General features: G+C 36.2%; 2 protein-coding genes across 3 annotated transcripts; one reads left to right on the forward strand and one right to left on the reverse strand.

Moving 5' to 3' along the window:
* Nucleotides 1-382: 382 nt before the first annotated feature.
* LOC147558366 (CDP-diacylglycerol--glycerol-3-phosphate 3-phosphatidyltransferase 2-like) lies at nucleotides 383-4043 on the forward strand. Its single transcript, XM_086660022.1, has 7 exons — nucleotides 383-1137; nucleotides 1754-1851; nucleotides 1945-1995; nucleotides 2152-2265; nucleotides 2716-2772; nucleotides 2887-2972; nucleotides 3524-4043. Exons 1-7 carry the CDS (start codon nucleotides 624-626, stop codon nucleotides 3645-3647), a joined length of 1044 nt encoding a protein of 347 aa, XP_086516148.1. The 5' UTR covers nucleotides 383-623; the 3' UTR covers nucleotides 3648-4043.
* Nucleotides 4044-4105: 62 nt separating this feature from the next.
* Nucleotides 4106-9116, reverse strand: LOC147558367 (Nitrilase/cyanide hydratase and apolipoprotein N-acyltransferase family protein). 2 transcript variants are annotated; one of them, XM_086660023.1, is made up of 9 exons: nucleotides 8811-9116; nucleotides 7831-7967; nucleotides 7610-7738; nucleotides 7035-7093; nucleotides 6304-6416; nucleotides 6086-6178; nucleotides 5044-5146; nucleotides 4807-4889; nucleotides 4106-4390 (listed from the first exon to the last, which is right to left on the reverse strand). In XM_086660023.1, the coding sequence occupies exons 1-9, from the start codon at nucleotides 9042-9044 to the stop codon at nucleotides 4349-4351; spliced, it is 993 nt and encodes a 330-aa protein (XP_086516149.1). In that variant the 5' UTR covers nucleotides 9045-9116; the 3' UTR covers nucleotides 4106-4348. The 2 variants fall into 2 exon arrangements, with proteins under 2 accessions (XP_086516149.1, XP_086516150.1); XM_086660024.1 differs by having other exon boundaries at nucleotides 7831-7960; nucleotides 8811-9052.
* Nucleotides 9117-15089: the final 5973 nt, after the last annotated feature.

Below are 15089 nucleotides of genomic sequence, written 5' to 3' on the forward strand. Positions count from 1 at the left end.
CCCGCATCTTATCACCAACGACACAATAGTGACTCGCAGGTACAAGAGTGATCTCAAGACGATTTTTGATAAGCCTCTTTCCACGACATTTTATAACTTTTTCTCAAAAAGACGTAGAGAATAACATTATTTTATAGTCTTGTCAACTTAGTTTGCTTTATGTTTGTGAATCTTGTAAATTTTTTTTTGTGAATTTTGCAAACATGAAATCATTGTTCATTTAAAATCTTTCCCGACGGAACAAAGCTACACAACCCGCCTCCTTGGAATCTCACATGAACCGCATGTGAAAGAAACAAGAGTTTCTCTCTCCACGTGACTAGACATGTGAGAAGAGAGAGAAACTCTAATTACTATCACATAAGGTTCAAGTGGTAATTTCAGAAGGCGGGTTGAGTATACTTTTTGTTGGGGACTGTATTCCAAACTTGATTGTGTTCCCTAGCGATGATGGATTGGGCGGGTCATAGATTAAACCCGGACCCTATATGCTTGAACATTCATTCAATCAGAACTCTCTCTCTCTCCCTCCCTCCCCGCCATCTACAAGCACATGGATCACCATTAATGGCGTAACCTATAAATCAACACAAAAATATTAGTACCTACCTCTATACATAACCATGGCAGCACTTAAAGTGACTTTCCTATCACCATCTTCATCCACAATCTATGGCAAATCCCACTCCTTGGTTGATAAATGGGTGCGCAGGATAAGCAGCAACACTAGCTCAACGACTAAGAGTACTGTTAGGGTTAGGGTTTTGATGTCTACCGAAAGAAGAACTAAAGGGTTTCCAACAGCTATTGGTAAAAGTACAGTGAGAAGTTCTTTTAGGTGGAAAGATGGGTGGAGGTTAAAATCATACCCACATATTTTAGGTGCGTCGGATGAGGGTTTGGCTAAAAATTTGAGGTGTTATAGTCAAAATTCTTCATCTTCTGGAGCTATAGGTAGTAGTAGTACTGTATCAGAGGTGAATTCTGAGAATAAAGATGACCTGAATAGTTCCCAATTTGAACAACCACAGAAGAAGGAAAAAGAACTAGAAGAGGAAGAAGAGAGTGAAAAGTTGCTGACTTTACCTACTATTTTAACTATTGCTCGTGTCGCAGCTGTGCCTCTTCTCATTTCAAGTAAGGGTTTTATTTCTTCTTACGCTTGTTCTTCTTAAAGATTAGTATTTCTGGATGAATGTTTATGCTGTTTGATATTATTGAGGCGTTTTTGTTCCGAAGTTTTTCTCTGCATAAATTCTGTCATGGGTGATGATTGTAATGTTGTTAGAATTGGTTATTAGATGTAAGAAAGAAATTCTTCTCATGATGTTTATACTGAAAAGTGTAGGAATTATAATATTATCGAAAACTTATAGCAAGATCACTAGTGATGTTCATTAAATATAAAGTTGAGAATTGATTCTCTAAATTATCTATGAAGCTCCAATAGATATAATTTTGAGGTTGCAGTGTTTGGAAATTGATAATGTGATATTGGTGATACTTGTTCATGTTCATTCTTATGCCTACCCCAATATACGAAGTTGTCGGTTGGTCTAAATTGGGCGTACTTGAAAGTACGATTCATGTTCGAAACTTTTGTCGAAATTGGGGATTCGATCCGATTTAGTTGTTGCCTGAACTTTTTTTAATATTTGTACATTGATATCTTTGTCAATAGTTGAAGTGCTATTATGTTACATATGTTTGTTATTTTGGACCCAACAGTCTAACACATTAACTTCCTTACTAGCTTTCTATATGACCGACTCCTGGGCGACAACAGTTACCACAAGCATTTTTGTCGCTGCCGCAATTACAGATTGGCTGGACGGATACCTAGCTCGGAAGGTAATATATCAGAGAAAAGTCACAACAAAAACTCTTCTCCTACTTCATTTTACCAAATTGTTTTTTGTGGCTGATTACTTCTTCCCATCTCAGATGCAGCTAGGAACAGCATTTGGTGCTTTTTTGGATCCTGTTGCTGACAAGGTCTGTGCTTATTCCTGTCCTACTTTTTCCAATGGGTAGTTGATCTCCTCATCCCCCAAAGCATGTAATTTTGGTCCAAGAGGAGAAACAAGTTACTGTTTTATATATTTCAAGAACTGTTTGTTTATTTTCTACAATTGTTATTATTATATGCAGCTTATGGTGGCTGCTACATTGGTGTTACTGTGTACCAGACCGTTGGAAGTTGCCATGTTTGGAGAAATGCCATGGCTACTGCCTATACCTTCAATTGCTATTATTGGCAGAGAGGTGATTATTGTCTCATTCCTTTCCTTGATATGCTCTTTTAACCAGTAATGTATGTGAACTTGGTTATGAACTTCTCTTCGACTTAAATAAACTCCTATATTTTTATTTCGGGTTTCATTTTGTTACTTCAAAATTCCACTTTTAGCTCATGAACAAGAGTGGCAAGTATCAAAATTCTACCTTCGAAGTACACTTTAGGTACAAAGAGAAATGTGTCTTAACTCGTAACGTCGACACCTCCTGTGATTTAAAATTTTCTCTCATGAATAGAGAAAACTAGTAACACAGAAGGCGAATCATGGACTTAATTGAGATGTGTTCATCACTTCCACGGTCTACTCTTTCCTACATTTTGTTGCAGAAGCTAACATAATTCAAGTTTTCAGAGGTACTCGTCATTTTGGGTTTGATGATTTGATCTTATTATCTTTGTGCACAACCCTTCTACAGATAACAATGTCTGCAGTTAGAGAATGGGCTGCATCTCAGAATGGTAAAGTTCTCGAGGTTGGTTTAATTCTTCATATCTCTGCATACTGTGTTTCCAATAGTAAAATAATAAATATATATCACTTAAAACTCTTCTTTAACTATTGACATTTACAAAACCCTTCTTGTTAGGCTGTAGCTGTAAACAACTTGGGGAAATGGAAAACAGCCACCCAAATGACAGCGCTAACTGTTCTCTTGGCTACCCGTGACAGCAGGTTTGTCTTACTTTATGTCGATCAAGATAATCTACGCTTTTCTACTTATGCTATGTTTGGCCCACGGGAAAGGAATGCAATTACCAGAAATAGCAAACCTGTAATGTAGTTCCTGATAATCATAATACTTTATTGCTTGGTTTGATCATGAATAGGATTGGTAGGGGTTGAACTGTAGATTATTAGATTGATGATTTCGAGAGGAAGAGAATCTAAAACCCACCCACCTCTTGGGTTTGGGATTCCCCTTTTAGGGAAATCCTATTCCGCTACGAATGTGATTCCTTCTCACCAAACACCATTGTGGGATGCGAGTAATGATAATCCGCAGTTCGTTCCGGCGCCAAACATGGCCTTATTGTCATTCCAGGCAAGGGTAGCTAGGAATTTTATCGAGATGGGTTATTGTATACTTGAAGTACCTAGTAGACCTCTCTGACAACTAGCAAGTGCACTAACGGTCTCACCCTAGATCCCCAGAACAAAACTCGTTTTCTAAATGTTGGGGAATTCTGAAATGGTAATGTCCTTCATGTTTGTGCTCTTTGCAGTCTACCAAGTTCCGGGAGTCTAGTTGCCTCAGGAGTAGCTTTACTTTACGTCTCGGCTGGGCTTGCTGTATGGTCATTGTTTGTGTATATGAAGAATATCTGGAGAGTATTGCTGAAGAAATAGATTTCATGTCCCTTTTCAAGCTTGGGAAGTTGACTTCCTTCTTTACTTCCTCAAGACCCATTCCCGCGGCAACATTAATGCTTCTTTAGACAATGGGAAATTGAAAGAGAGGCAATTTATCAGATACATTTGTGGCTCTGTTATAGATCTAACTGAACCAGTTTCGGTTCCAACCTTGATTCAGAATCAGAATCTATGCGGTATTCTCCTTTCAGTTCAGATGTCTATAAAGGTGAAGTCTGTCTGGTGCCCGGTTCCCCTTTTTTTTCTTGTCAGGCACATATCGGATTCAAAGGAATAAATTGTTTGGGTCATTTTGTACTTGATAATTATATCATCTAAACCTTGTTCAGAAGATGCATCAGAAAAATTTATACAGGATACAAAATTTGTACATGATATATCTTTATTCTTTTACATAATTGCACCTTTTATTCTTCTATATTTGAACCAGATCAAAACATCTAAGTGGGCTCAATTTATTTTCAGTTGTAGCAAAAAGAAGATAGTGAAGAATTTCTTGTAAGAGTTGGGAGTCGTAAAAGCATTACAGATCGAAGGGGAACTCAGACCAAGATGAATTCAAAAACAAAAGGGTACCAAAATTATAAAATCTCTGAGTTCCCTCAATGAGTGCGCATATAATCAATGTCAAAATTACACCATTCTAGTAATAGTAGTCGAATACAATTATCCACCAGTCACTGAGAAGTAGACTTCCAGAAATCGAGGGGCTTTCGGTGCTGAAAACAGAAAAATGCAGACAAACGAAAATGTGTTACGATATTAGTAAAGGACAAACAGAAGAGAAATTCTGAAAAGGAAATTCTTAGCAACGGCAACAAATATAGATCAAAACCCACAATAGATATAATGATTCGTTCTCAATCTTCCAAGGTGTATATAATTCTAATCAATCGACCGCCCAAGATCTAGTTTTCTATTGATGATGCTGGTTTGTAGAGGAAATTATCCTAATCGACTGAGCATGAATCAAGCCAGGCTAGCTAATCTATTAACCCGGACTTTTTATGAAAGTAGTAAGCTCCTCTTAAGGGAAGTAATAGAGGCTATCCTGGCTAGTTGTGGTAGTCTACAAACGGGTCCACCCCTGGGTGTAACATATTTATTTAGTTCTTTTTAGAATTATGGAACTTACATCTGCTATTGGCATCTTAGTTCTAACTGAATGGACCAATGACAAATCGATATCTGCGACAGCAATACCTGTAGATTGCCGATCTGAAATGGAACAGATAAAACAATAAAATTCGGAAATATATGTACTTGGTAGCCAGTTAAAATAAATACTGAAAATCTCCATGGCGTGTTCAGTTTCACATTAAGTATGTCATAAGGAGTACATGCAAAATAGTGTGAAGAAATTGACTCCTACCTGGAAGCCGACCAACAACTTTCCCCCATGGATCAATGATTAAGGTATCACCATAGCTTTCTCTTTTATCGTTATGCTTCCCAGCCTGGGAGGCAGCAATAACCTAAGAACATCCATTTTAAGTAGTGAAACAAATATTAGATGTATGGAAGAGGAAGAAAGGAAGATACAAGACACACACACACACACACATAGGGGTGGGAATTGGGCGGGTATGGGCGTCCATGGGCACTTGAAGCATCGGGCTGGGCGGGTCGGGCACAAAATTTCAATGGCTATTAGGGTAAGCGGGTTAATTGGGCGGGCAATTTTGAAATTCGCCTTGCTCATTACCCGCCCAAGCCCATTAAGAAGTTCGGGTAATTCGGGTATGGGCGGGCGGGTAGCGGGTAATCTCATGACTTGAAAAAAATATCACTTTTTCCTCTTTTTCTTATAGAATCTGGAAACACCTTTCCTGATTCTAAAGAGACAATGTGAGATTAAAACTAGACGTTATTTGTGTTGTTCCTTTTAGGAATTTAATCTCACACTGAAAACTAATGAAGAATTCTCATGAGATATAATATAAACTTACCCCACTCTTTGTCCCCCCAAAGCCAAGACTACTTCAATATTCTACTAAGAATTCTCTTGAGCCATTGCAATGCAATATATTGGGTTCGTGTGATTTCCCTTAAGCATATTGTTTACCATCTCAACTAAGCCTAGCAACATAGACAGCTGGGGCTTCATATATCAACCCATAAAGTTGATGTAATTAGGTTGGTTATCATTTGGTGAGGTTAAGTGGGTGCGGGCATGGGCGGGTGCGCGGGTAGAGGTTTTAACCCATGCCCGCCCACTAAAATTTGGCGGGCTGGGCGGGTTGTGCCCGAGACGGGCGCGGGCGTCCATGGTCATCGTTGGGCTCGGGTGCCCGTGGGCGGGTTCGGGCTCATGGACAAAATTCCCACCCCTACACACACACACACACACACACACACACACACACACATATATATATATAATTTGCATGGGGGGTTGAAGGCAGATATAGTACATAACATTGAGTTTCAATTGCACGAGCACGAAGAAGGATCTCCCAGTGTGCTTCCCCAGTTATCTTTGTAAATGCTGAAGGTACTAATATAACCTGCAGAGAATTTTTCAGGGAGTAAATAAGAGATGCTGAATAGTAGACACAATTTACTATCACCATCTTCATCGCCTAAAAGAACTGAGCTTACGGGCTTTTAACTATCGAAATTCACTTAGTACCTGTGCTTGGTGTTGAAAGCGTAGCTGCTGATAAATCTCCGGAAATCTCAAATCATAGCAAACTGTTAGACCCAGGCGTCCAAATGGAGTATCTACAGCAACAACATCGTTTCCTGGAATGGCAGAGGTCTAAATATCACATATGCAAAGGTCACATATTCTGCCGCTTGTTTTGGATAATTGAAAATGGAGGATGGGGTAGAAACTACTGAGCACACACAAGGGAAAAGAGTACACTTCCTCTGCTTTTGGAGCAAGTTTTGGTTGCAAACAAGTACTGTGAAATTACATACAGATGGAAACATTCATAGTGTAGAAGAGATGGAAAAAGTCATCCTTTTCATTCTTACATGTGATATAGAACAAGCACAAGACAGTTTAGGCCCTAAAGATATGTCTTGTTAACATAAATATCATATTCCCAGAGCTAATCATTAAATTATGAAATAACTATATAACTACAAAACTTTTAAGCTAGGTAACCCTGACGTCGGGTGGAAATTTGCCAGCACGGTAGAGTCACCACCCGACGTCAGGTCAATTAGGCCTTCACTATACCATTGGTCCGATATTATGTTACACAAGATGGGAGTTAAGGTCCTCATTTATATTCCTCAAAATGATTTTTGGCACAGTTAAAGTTACAGTGAGGTAGTTCAGAAGATGAAAAAAATTTACAGCAAGACCAGATTTAATCAATCTAATATTTTTTATTTATACCCATTGCTCACCTGCTTTTGTAAAACTACTCTCTTTGTAAACAGCTCCTCCAGGAACAGACACATCAAACCTTAAAATAAAAGCTATTTGTTAGTTGTCGGATTTTACAGTTCAGTGTGCAAAATAACTATGAGAAAAGAACTAAACATTTCCAATCACTCATCATGTGATTTCTGTTTTGTATATGAACTGCTCAAATCACACTAGGAACGACAATAAATAACTAATTTGAGCTATATAATTGTTGTAAAAGAATGACGTCAAAGCATCGGCTTATTACTATCGTTGTTTATGAAGGAACCTACTCTGATAGAGGATAGAATTAAAAGTATAACCATTTACTTGGACCATATATCCTTCTTAGGAAAACTTATATAATAAGCATGATTTAGAATGACAATAAAACGGTTCAAAATTTTGGCAAGAACGTTAAGTCATAAACAAGTGAAGAAAATTCCCCCATTATATGACAGTATGACTAGATGACAGTTGATACTATCGGGGGAGACGAATTTCAGTTGATATTGTATTAGTGGTAAAACTATCAACCAATGGCAAGTACTTTAAAGGATGAAATATTTCTTACAGGTGTATCTTCCGATATGTGCTTCTGATGTTTCCAGTATCATCAATTAAAACATGGGTGTTGGACAAATGCGTGTCCTCGGGCCCTTTCTCTTGAAACCCTCCAAGGGACAACCAAATTTTGGAATCTCTATGATGAACGAAATGCAAAATCACGAGTTAAAAATGGATAATGAAATCTTCACTATCATACTCTTTAACAATTGGTGTCAAAGGGTTTACCTGGCAAGGGTGCAATATTTTTGCATTAGTGGTTCATCTAGAGTTTCCGCGATCTTCATACTGTCTCCATCTTTGGCACCCACATAAGAGAAGTTTTCTGGTAAACAAAGCAATTTCGCTCCAGCGACAACTGCTTCCTTCAAAAAGCTCATTTTATAACTTTTGAATAGTGGGACAACAACTATATAACTCAATATGGTTCAAGATAATCAAAAATAAAGATTAAGTTGAGAATTCAAATAAATTTTCGTCTTCTAGTTTGGCACTTCGACCCATTTTGTTGATAAGTAATCAGTTGATCACGAGCTACTCCTCGACTTACTGATATATCTTGATTGTATTATTAAAAAGCTCAATATCAGTGAAAGATATTATATAATAAAGCCTAATTGGCATTATGGTGCAATTGGGGCAACTTGAAATGTGTTTTATCAAGAATAACGATCTTAAGGTGTTAATTTTAGTTTCCGCTGCTACGTTTATTTAAGTCTAATAACACAAAGTATTCCACCCGAAACACGCCCAAAAGCTTTCGGTATTTCACGAATTAATGTTGTTGAATTCTTCGAAACAAATTTATCTGACCTTCCTTTCTCATTGTGAGGCTGACTCGTCTGAATCAAACATACCCAAAATCAACTCGAACCAGCCATTCAGACAAGTCAGATATCACAAGCAAATAATACCCTAATCTACCTAATAATAGGAACAATTTAAATCGTTGACCTACTACTCTGGGTCTGAATCAGAGTTACAAATCGAATTCTGACCAAAACCAGGCTAACAAATCAATCTCAAAACGCTGATCGAACTTACCCAAACCCTGAAAATGAAAACATTTACCCCTGGAAGTACATAATTTCCAGTATATGATTTGAGAGCAATGAATCTAGGTAGATTTATGACTCATTTATTTAAATGGGTAGCTAAAGATTTAAGGATTTGATCATTGGATATCAAGAAGAGAAAGAAAATATTACCTTAACGAGAGAAGAACAGGTATTGAAATTAGAAACTAGGTCGTTAATGGAGGTCATTTGAGCAGCAGCTATTCTGATTGTGTTGTTGGTATTCGCCATGACGACGGAGGAGGAGGAGGAGGAGTTCTTTATACTGCTTCTAAAACCCCCCACGACTTTGTATGAAGAAGATGAAGGTCTAGTGTTGTAGAGTGCGATGAACTTCGGAGTAAGAGTGAAACCCTCTACTGCCATCCTGATTTTGACTTCTTTGAGTAAAATAGCTTTTATTTGTGTTTTAAAAACGTTAAATCGGTTGCGTAACGGTATCCTAGTGTTATTCTTGCATAAAAAGAGCGATTTTTATCACAACGGGAAGAAGCCATGTTAGGGCCGCGGAGATCGGGTGGGAATGGAATGTGATTTACAGAAGGTTGAGGCCACGTGTGAATGCACATTCTAATTTTTTTTATTTGGCTCAAAGGAGATGAGGATTCTCCCTGGTAGTAGCAAATCTAGAAAATGGTGGCTTTGTGATTCGCATTTCCTCATAATACCTCTGTGTAAAAATTATTATTAAATAATTCTTTAAGCTACCATTAAATTACTCCACAATACAGAGGTCTCAGAGTCGATCCCATGGAAGTGTAAATCTATGATTTATTGAACTTGACTATCAATAAAGTAGTTAGATAGCCTTTATACTAGTAATTTAGTTGGCCTTTAAATCCGTTTCTGTAAGAGTTTAAATTCAACAGTTATCGTGCTTATCATATCGTATTGATGTATTAATGCTTTTGTAATGACTATCGTAATGAATATCTGAAAAAACATTAAATTGCTAATAGGTTGTGTTTGGTATCAGAGAAATAATTTCATGAAAACAAAGATCATGGAAAGTCTTTCATGAAATAAATTTCGTAGAAATAAGAGTTCTTTCGTTGGTTGACATTCATTATTCTGTGGAATCACAAATTATGTTATTTGGTTAACAACTAACTCGTACTGACATAATATTCAATTAAAAGTTTTTATTTATCCTTTATGTATTTAAAATGACATTTTTACCCTTATGTCACCAAAATGACATTTTTACTCTTACGTTGTCAAAACTACATTTTTTACTCCTACATGACATTTGTACCCTTATGTTGTTAAAATTACACATTTATAAAAATGACACTTCGATAACTTAAGACTAAGAATTCATATCTTAATACAACAAACAAAAATGTAAATATGCTGATATACAAGAGTAAATTGTTATTCAGACAACTTCTGAAAGTATTTTATCAACATAAAAGAGTAAAAATGCAATTTTAATATAAAAAGGTAAATTTATTATTTTTACAAGATAAGGGTAAGATTGTCATTCGGGTCACATAAGGGTAAAAATGTTACTTTGGTATCGTACGAGGGTAAGAATGGTATTTTGACAATATCAGAATAAAATGTCAATTTGACTACAGTCATTACAAGGCATTGAAATTTTGACGACATAATTTCTTCTTCTTTTTGAGAAATCGACTACGATAGTCGTTACAAGACATTGAAACATCATTTATAGCGTAAATTACATGGGATAAATATTGATGGCAAACGGCTTCCACCGAGACTCAATCCCACAACCTCATGGACTTAAGAGGGGTCTCCAACCGTTACGCTAAAGAGTGGTGCACGACAACATAAAGTTAAAATGTCATTTTGACAACATAAAGATAATCATATTAATGGGTAAAAGTATCATTTTGAACCTATACGAAGATATAAATAAATTATACCAACTTCAATTGGACATTTTTCCTTAAGAGAAATTTTTATTCAAATAAAAATGCAATTGTTTAATGTATTATAATGTACAAAACACAATAGTTGCTTATGATAATCGCAAACATTTTTATGCGTTAAACGCAACCTAAATCAGTTGAATACACTACTGGTATAAAATAAGTACCTAGGCAATGTGAAGGAGCAATTAGTAGAACCACCATGATACAACTTCACTGTTGTTTTCATAGCCCAACTTGTTTATCAATCGGTGATTTGGAGTGATTTACGAGTTTATCAAGTCTAATTTTTTTTTAATGTTTTAGACTCGTATCGATCCGAGATATCTTAAATTGGATAGTACGAAATCATAGGTAAAGTTTCGGTCTAGACAATCCGAGACCATAAGCAAGGTCATGGAGTAGATCAATCTCGGACTGGACAATCCAAGACCACTCCGACTGGACAATCTGAGGCCATGTTTGGCGCGCGGGATTTGTGTGGGATTGGAATGTGATTCCTGGGAATCACAATCCATATCATGTTTGGCGTGCGGGAATGACGTAGGAATCCTATTCCCGAGGGAATAGGATTCCCATTAAAAGGGGGAATAGCAAACCCGGAGGGGGGGTGGGTTTGTGATTCCCATTCCCCGGAATCACTTGTGGTAATATTTATGGACATATATGTCCTTAATAAAATATTAAAATTACTAATTTATAATTATTGCAAGGTATAAAACCTCAATTAAACTAGGGTTTAATATATAACACATCTCACGAGTAATACATCTCTCTCTCTCGGTCAAGGTTAGCTGCTTCTTCAATCTCACGAGTAATCCATCTCTCCCTCTCAGTCAAGGTGAGTTGCCTCTTCAATCTCTCTCTACTTTCTTTTATATCAACATGTAGGATCAATCATTAAACTAGGTAAACCTACATAACACCTAGGTTCCCATCCTCTTTCTCTGACAACTCTAGGGTGAGGGAATTTATAAATTATAAACTAGAAATTTGGTTTCCCTAGGCATTCCTTATTAAAACCCACCAAGTTGCCTCCTAGTTTCTTTTTTTGTTGAGAGTTTGCCTGCTAGTTTTTTTTTTTTTTTTGTTGAAAGAAAGTTGCGTGCTAGTTGACACTTTAGTATTTCACATACTACCATCAATTTTTTCACCAAATAGTAGATTTTCACCCAATAGTAGTAGGGTAGTTGTAAACATTAATCATGATAGTAAAAAAAAATAATTGGCTCGCCCAATATTAATAGGATAGTTGTAAACAGTATGATACTTTTTCTTTTCTTTTTTGTTGACAAAACAGTATGATATTTCTAAACATTAATTAAGAATTTGGTAGTAAAGAAGAAGTAAGTGATTTTCTGAAAAAAGAATAGAAAAAAGAAGTGGGTGTTAGAGATCTAATTAATTGACATGTGATTCATATGCAGTTATGGCTCGTCTAATCACCTCAAGAAAACGAAAAATCTTGATTATTTTAGATAATTTGAGGCTATTGTTAAATATGTTGACGTTATTGTCCGTAATGGTCGTCACACAAGTCGAACACTATTATAGGTCTTACATATTAAAGTCATCATCGACTTTTACAAATAAATTGCGTACAGAGAACATGCAGAGAATGGTTTGGGATAGTGATTTAGTATGCAGAGAACAATTTCGGATGGATAGGAAAACTTTTAACATTTTGTGTAAAATGTTGCGCACTGTTGGTAAAGTGAATGACACAAATGAGGTTTCGGTAGAGGAGATGGTCGCGATATTTTTGCATATACTTGCCCACCATGTGAAGAATAGAACTATAAAAATAAGGTTTTTTCGTTCAGGAGAAACAATTAGTAGATGTTTCAATAACGTGTTAAATGGGGTAATTCGATTGCAATCAGTTTTGTTGAAAAAACCTCAAGCTGTCTCTGAGAATTCAACTGATTCAAAATGGAAATGGTTCGAGGTATACATCTTATCTATGTTTTGAGTAATAAGGTTTTTAGGTTAGATTAAGTAAGAAATACATCTTAATTGAATAAGAAATTAATTTTGATGTAGAATTGTTTGGGAGCTCTAGACGGAACATACATAAGAATTAATGTGCCAGAAAATGACAAACCTCGATATCGGACAAGAAACAGTGATATTGCTACCAATGTATTAGGAGTGTGTTCTCAAGATATGCAATTCATTTACATTTTGGCTGGTTGGGAGGGATCGGCAGCGGATTCCCGAGTTCTAAGGGACGCCATACTTAGGAGAAACGGATTGAAAGTTCCTCATGGTATAAACATGTGATTTTAGTGATTATTTTCTTGTGTATTTTGTCTCACGTTAAATAAAAATTATAACTTCTAGTTTCTTTTATTAGGTTGTTACTATCTCGTTGATGCTGGATATCCAAATAGTGAAGGATTTCTTGCACCATATAGAGGTCAACGTTATCATTTAAGTGATTGGCGAGAAGGACACACACCTACCACTGCTGCAGAGTTTTTTAACATGAAACATTCAAGTGCTCGGAATGTGATAGAAAGATGTTTTGGGTTACTAAAGCTTAGATGGGCTATCTTGAGAAGTCCTTCATTTTATCCCGTTAAGACGCATAATCGGATATTAATGGCTTGTTGTCTCTTGCACAATCTCATTCGCCAAGAAATGTCAGTAGATCCATTAGAAGAAGCATTAGACCGACATATGTTAAATTATACACAGCCACATGGTGATCCAATATCGCATATCGATTTTTCAGGATAGTGGTCTACATGGAGGGATGAATTAGCATCTAAAATGTTCAATGAGTGGCAAACATCTAAAAATGCTTAATTTTCATATTAGATAAAAAACTGGTTTATTTCTTTTCCGAAGTACATCGAATATTAATATATAGTTATAATAATCTTATTTTTATTGCAAGTTTGTTCATTGATGTTGGTTATTTATTTAATTATATGTGATATACTTGTTTCTTATATATCCAGATGACACCTCCTATTGATCTACAATCTCGCTCCAGACCAACAAAACATTTATGCCTACCTAAAGAAGATGACAAACTGGTCGAATGTCTGATAGAAATTGCTATTGGTGGACATTGGAAGGCGGAAAATGGTTTCCGATCAGGATATCTTTCTCATCTAGAAAAATTGATGGAAGAAAAGTTACCAGGATGCAATATTAAAGGGGTGCCTCACATTGAATCACGAATTAAAATATTAAAAAAACAGACAGCAGCTATCTCAGATATTATTTCAAACGCAAGCGGGTTTACATGGAGTGATGAAGACAAAATGATTATATGTGAAAAGAGCATTTTTGACGAATGGGTTAAGGTAAGTCCATTTACTTTCTGACTTATTAGTATTCTTATTGAATTTATTGTGTATGTTGAGTTCTTTATTTATCACTTAAATATTTATTTTTTCAGACTCATCCATCGGCCAAAGGGCTTAGAAGTAAGCCATTCCCACATTATGATGTTTTGGCAGATATATTTTTGAAAGAGAGGGCAAACGGAAAGGATGCAGGAGCACCAGCTGACGAGGAGGAACAAATTGATGCAAATGAAAATGATTCCTTCGTTGATGGTGTTGATGGGTTTGATGGTGAAATCAATAGGGAATGTGATTCTGAAGCATCATTTGCTAACGAGGAAGAAAACCCTAACCCCAGTCCAGCTCCAACAACAAAAACCTCAAACTCTAATAAGAGGAAACGTTTCCGAAAACCAAATGAATTCGTAACGAGTTTGGGAAACATTGCTAGTTCCATTGAAAAAATTGCTGAAGGAACGAAGGAATATATGGATAAGATGGTTGTAGCTCTTACTCATAACCAAGAAAATGAAACCGCAACTAAAGTGGTAGCCGAGTTATCCAAGTTACACGAAGGATTGGATTACGATCAAATGCTAGAAGCAACAGATATCCTCAATAGTGACTCTTCGAAAGCAGCTCTTTTCTTTGCACTGCCACCTGAATGTCGTCTATATTGAGTTCTGAAGCTACTTGGAAAAAATAGGTCCTAGATATAAAAAAAATTCAGTCGAATTTTTTTTGTGGGATTTAATATTAATAAGTACTATTTAGGTTTATGAACAAATTTTTTTTATTTAGGTTTGTGAGCAGAACTTTATTTCGAATAAAATTTTATTAAGACCTTTATTTATTATCTTGAAATTCTAACTCTTGGTGTATCGTGTTATTATTTCATATTTATAAATTGAATAAGTAATAATGATTTTAATATATAACAAAGTTAATGTGTATTTTATGTAAGGGTAAAAGTGAACTTTTACAAAAGTTTACATTTCCATTCCTATACAAACCAAACACCAAGTTAGGATTCCATCAAGAATGAAATTCCTATTCCTGGTCGAACCAAACATTAAACTAAGTAATCTGATTCCCAGGAATCTCATTACGGGAATGGTATTCCCGGGAATCACATTCCATTCCCGCGCGCCAAACATGGTCTGAGAGTACTTCTTATCTGGATTAGACAGTCCGAGGATAGATGCCCTCATCAT

This window comes from Eschscholzia californica, unplaced genomic scaffold, assembly GCF_041429995.1.
Source record: "Eschscholzia californica isolate CP2 unplaced genomic scaffold, dmEscCali1.0.p SCAF_2, whole genome shotgun sequence".
Lineage (NCBI taxonomy): Eukaryota > Viridiplantae > Streptophyta > Magnoliopsida > Ranunculales > Papaveraceae > Eschscholzia > Eschscholzia californica.

Coding starts and splice junctions, on each gene's coding strand:
- LOC147558367 (XM_086660023.1), bottom strand. CDS start 9,044: ATGGCAGTAGAGGGTTTCACTCTTACTCCGAAGTTCATCGCACTCTAC. Junction 6,179..6,303: donor GCTTTCAACACCAAGCACAG/GTACTAAGTGAA, acceptor AATTCTCTGCAG/GTTATATTAGTACCTTCAGC. Junction 4,391..4,806: donor CTAAGATGCCAATAGCAGAT/GTAAGTTCCATA, acceptor TTCTGTTTTCAG/CACCGAAAGCCCCTCGATTT.
- LOC147558366 (XM_086660022.1), top strand. CDS start 624: ATGGCAGCACTTAAAGTGACTTTCCTATCACCATCTTCATCCACAATC. Junction 1,138..1,753: donor TGTGCCTCTTCTCATTTCAA/GTAAGGGTTTTA, acceptor CTTCCTTACTAG/CTTTCTATATGACCGACTCC. Junction 1,852..1,944: donor ACGGATACCTAGCTCGGAAG/GTAATATATCAG, acceptor TTCCCATCTCAG/ATGCAGCTAGGAACAGCATT.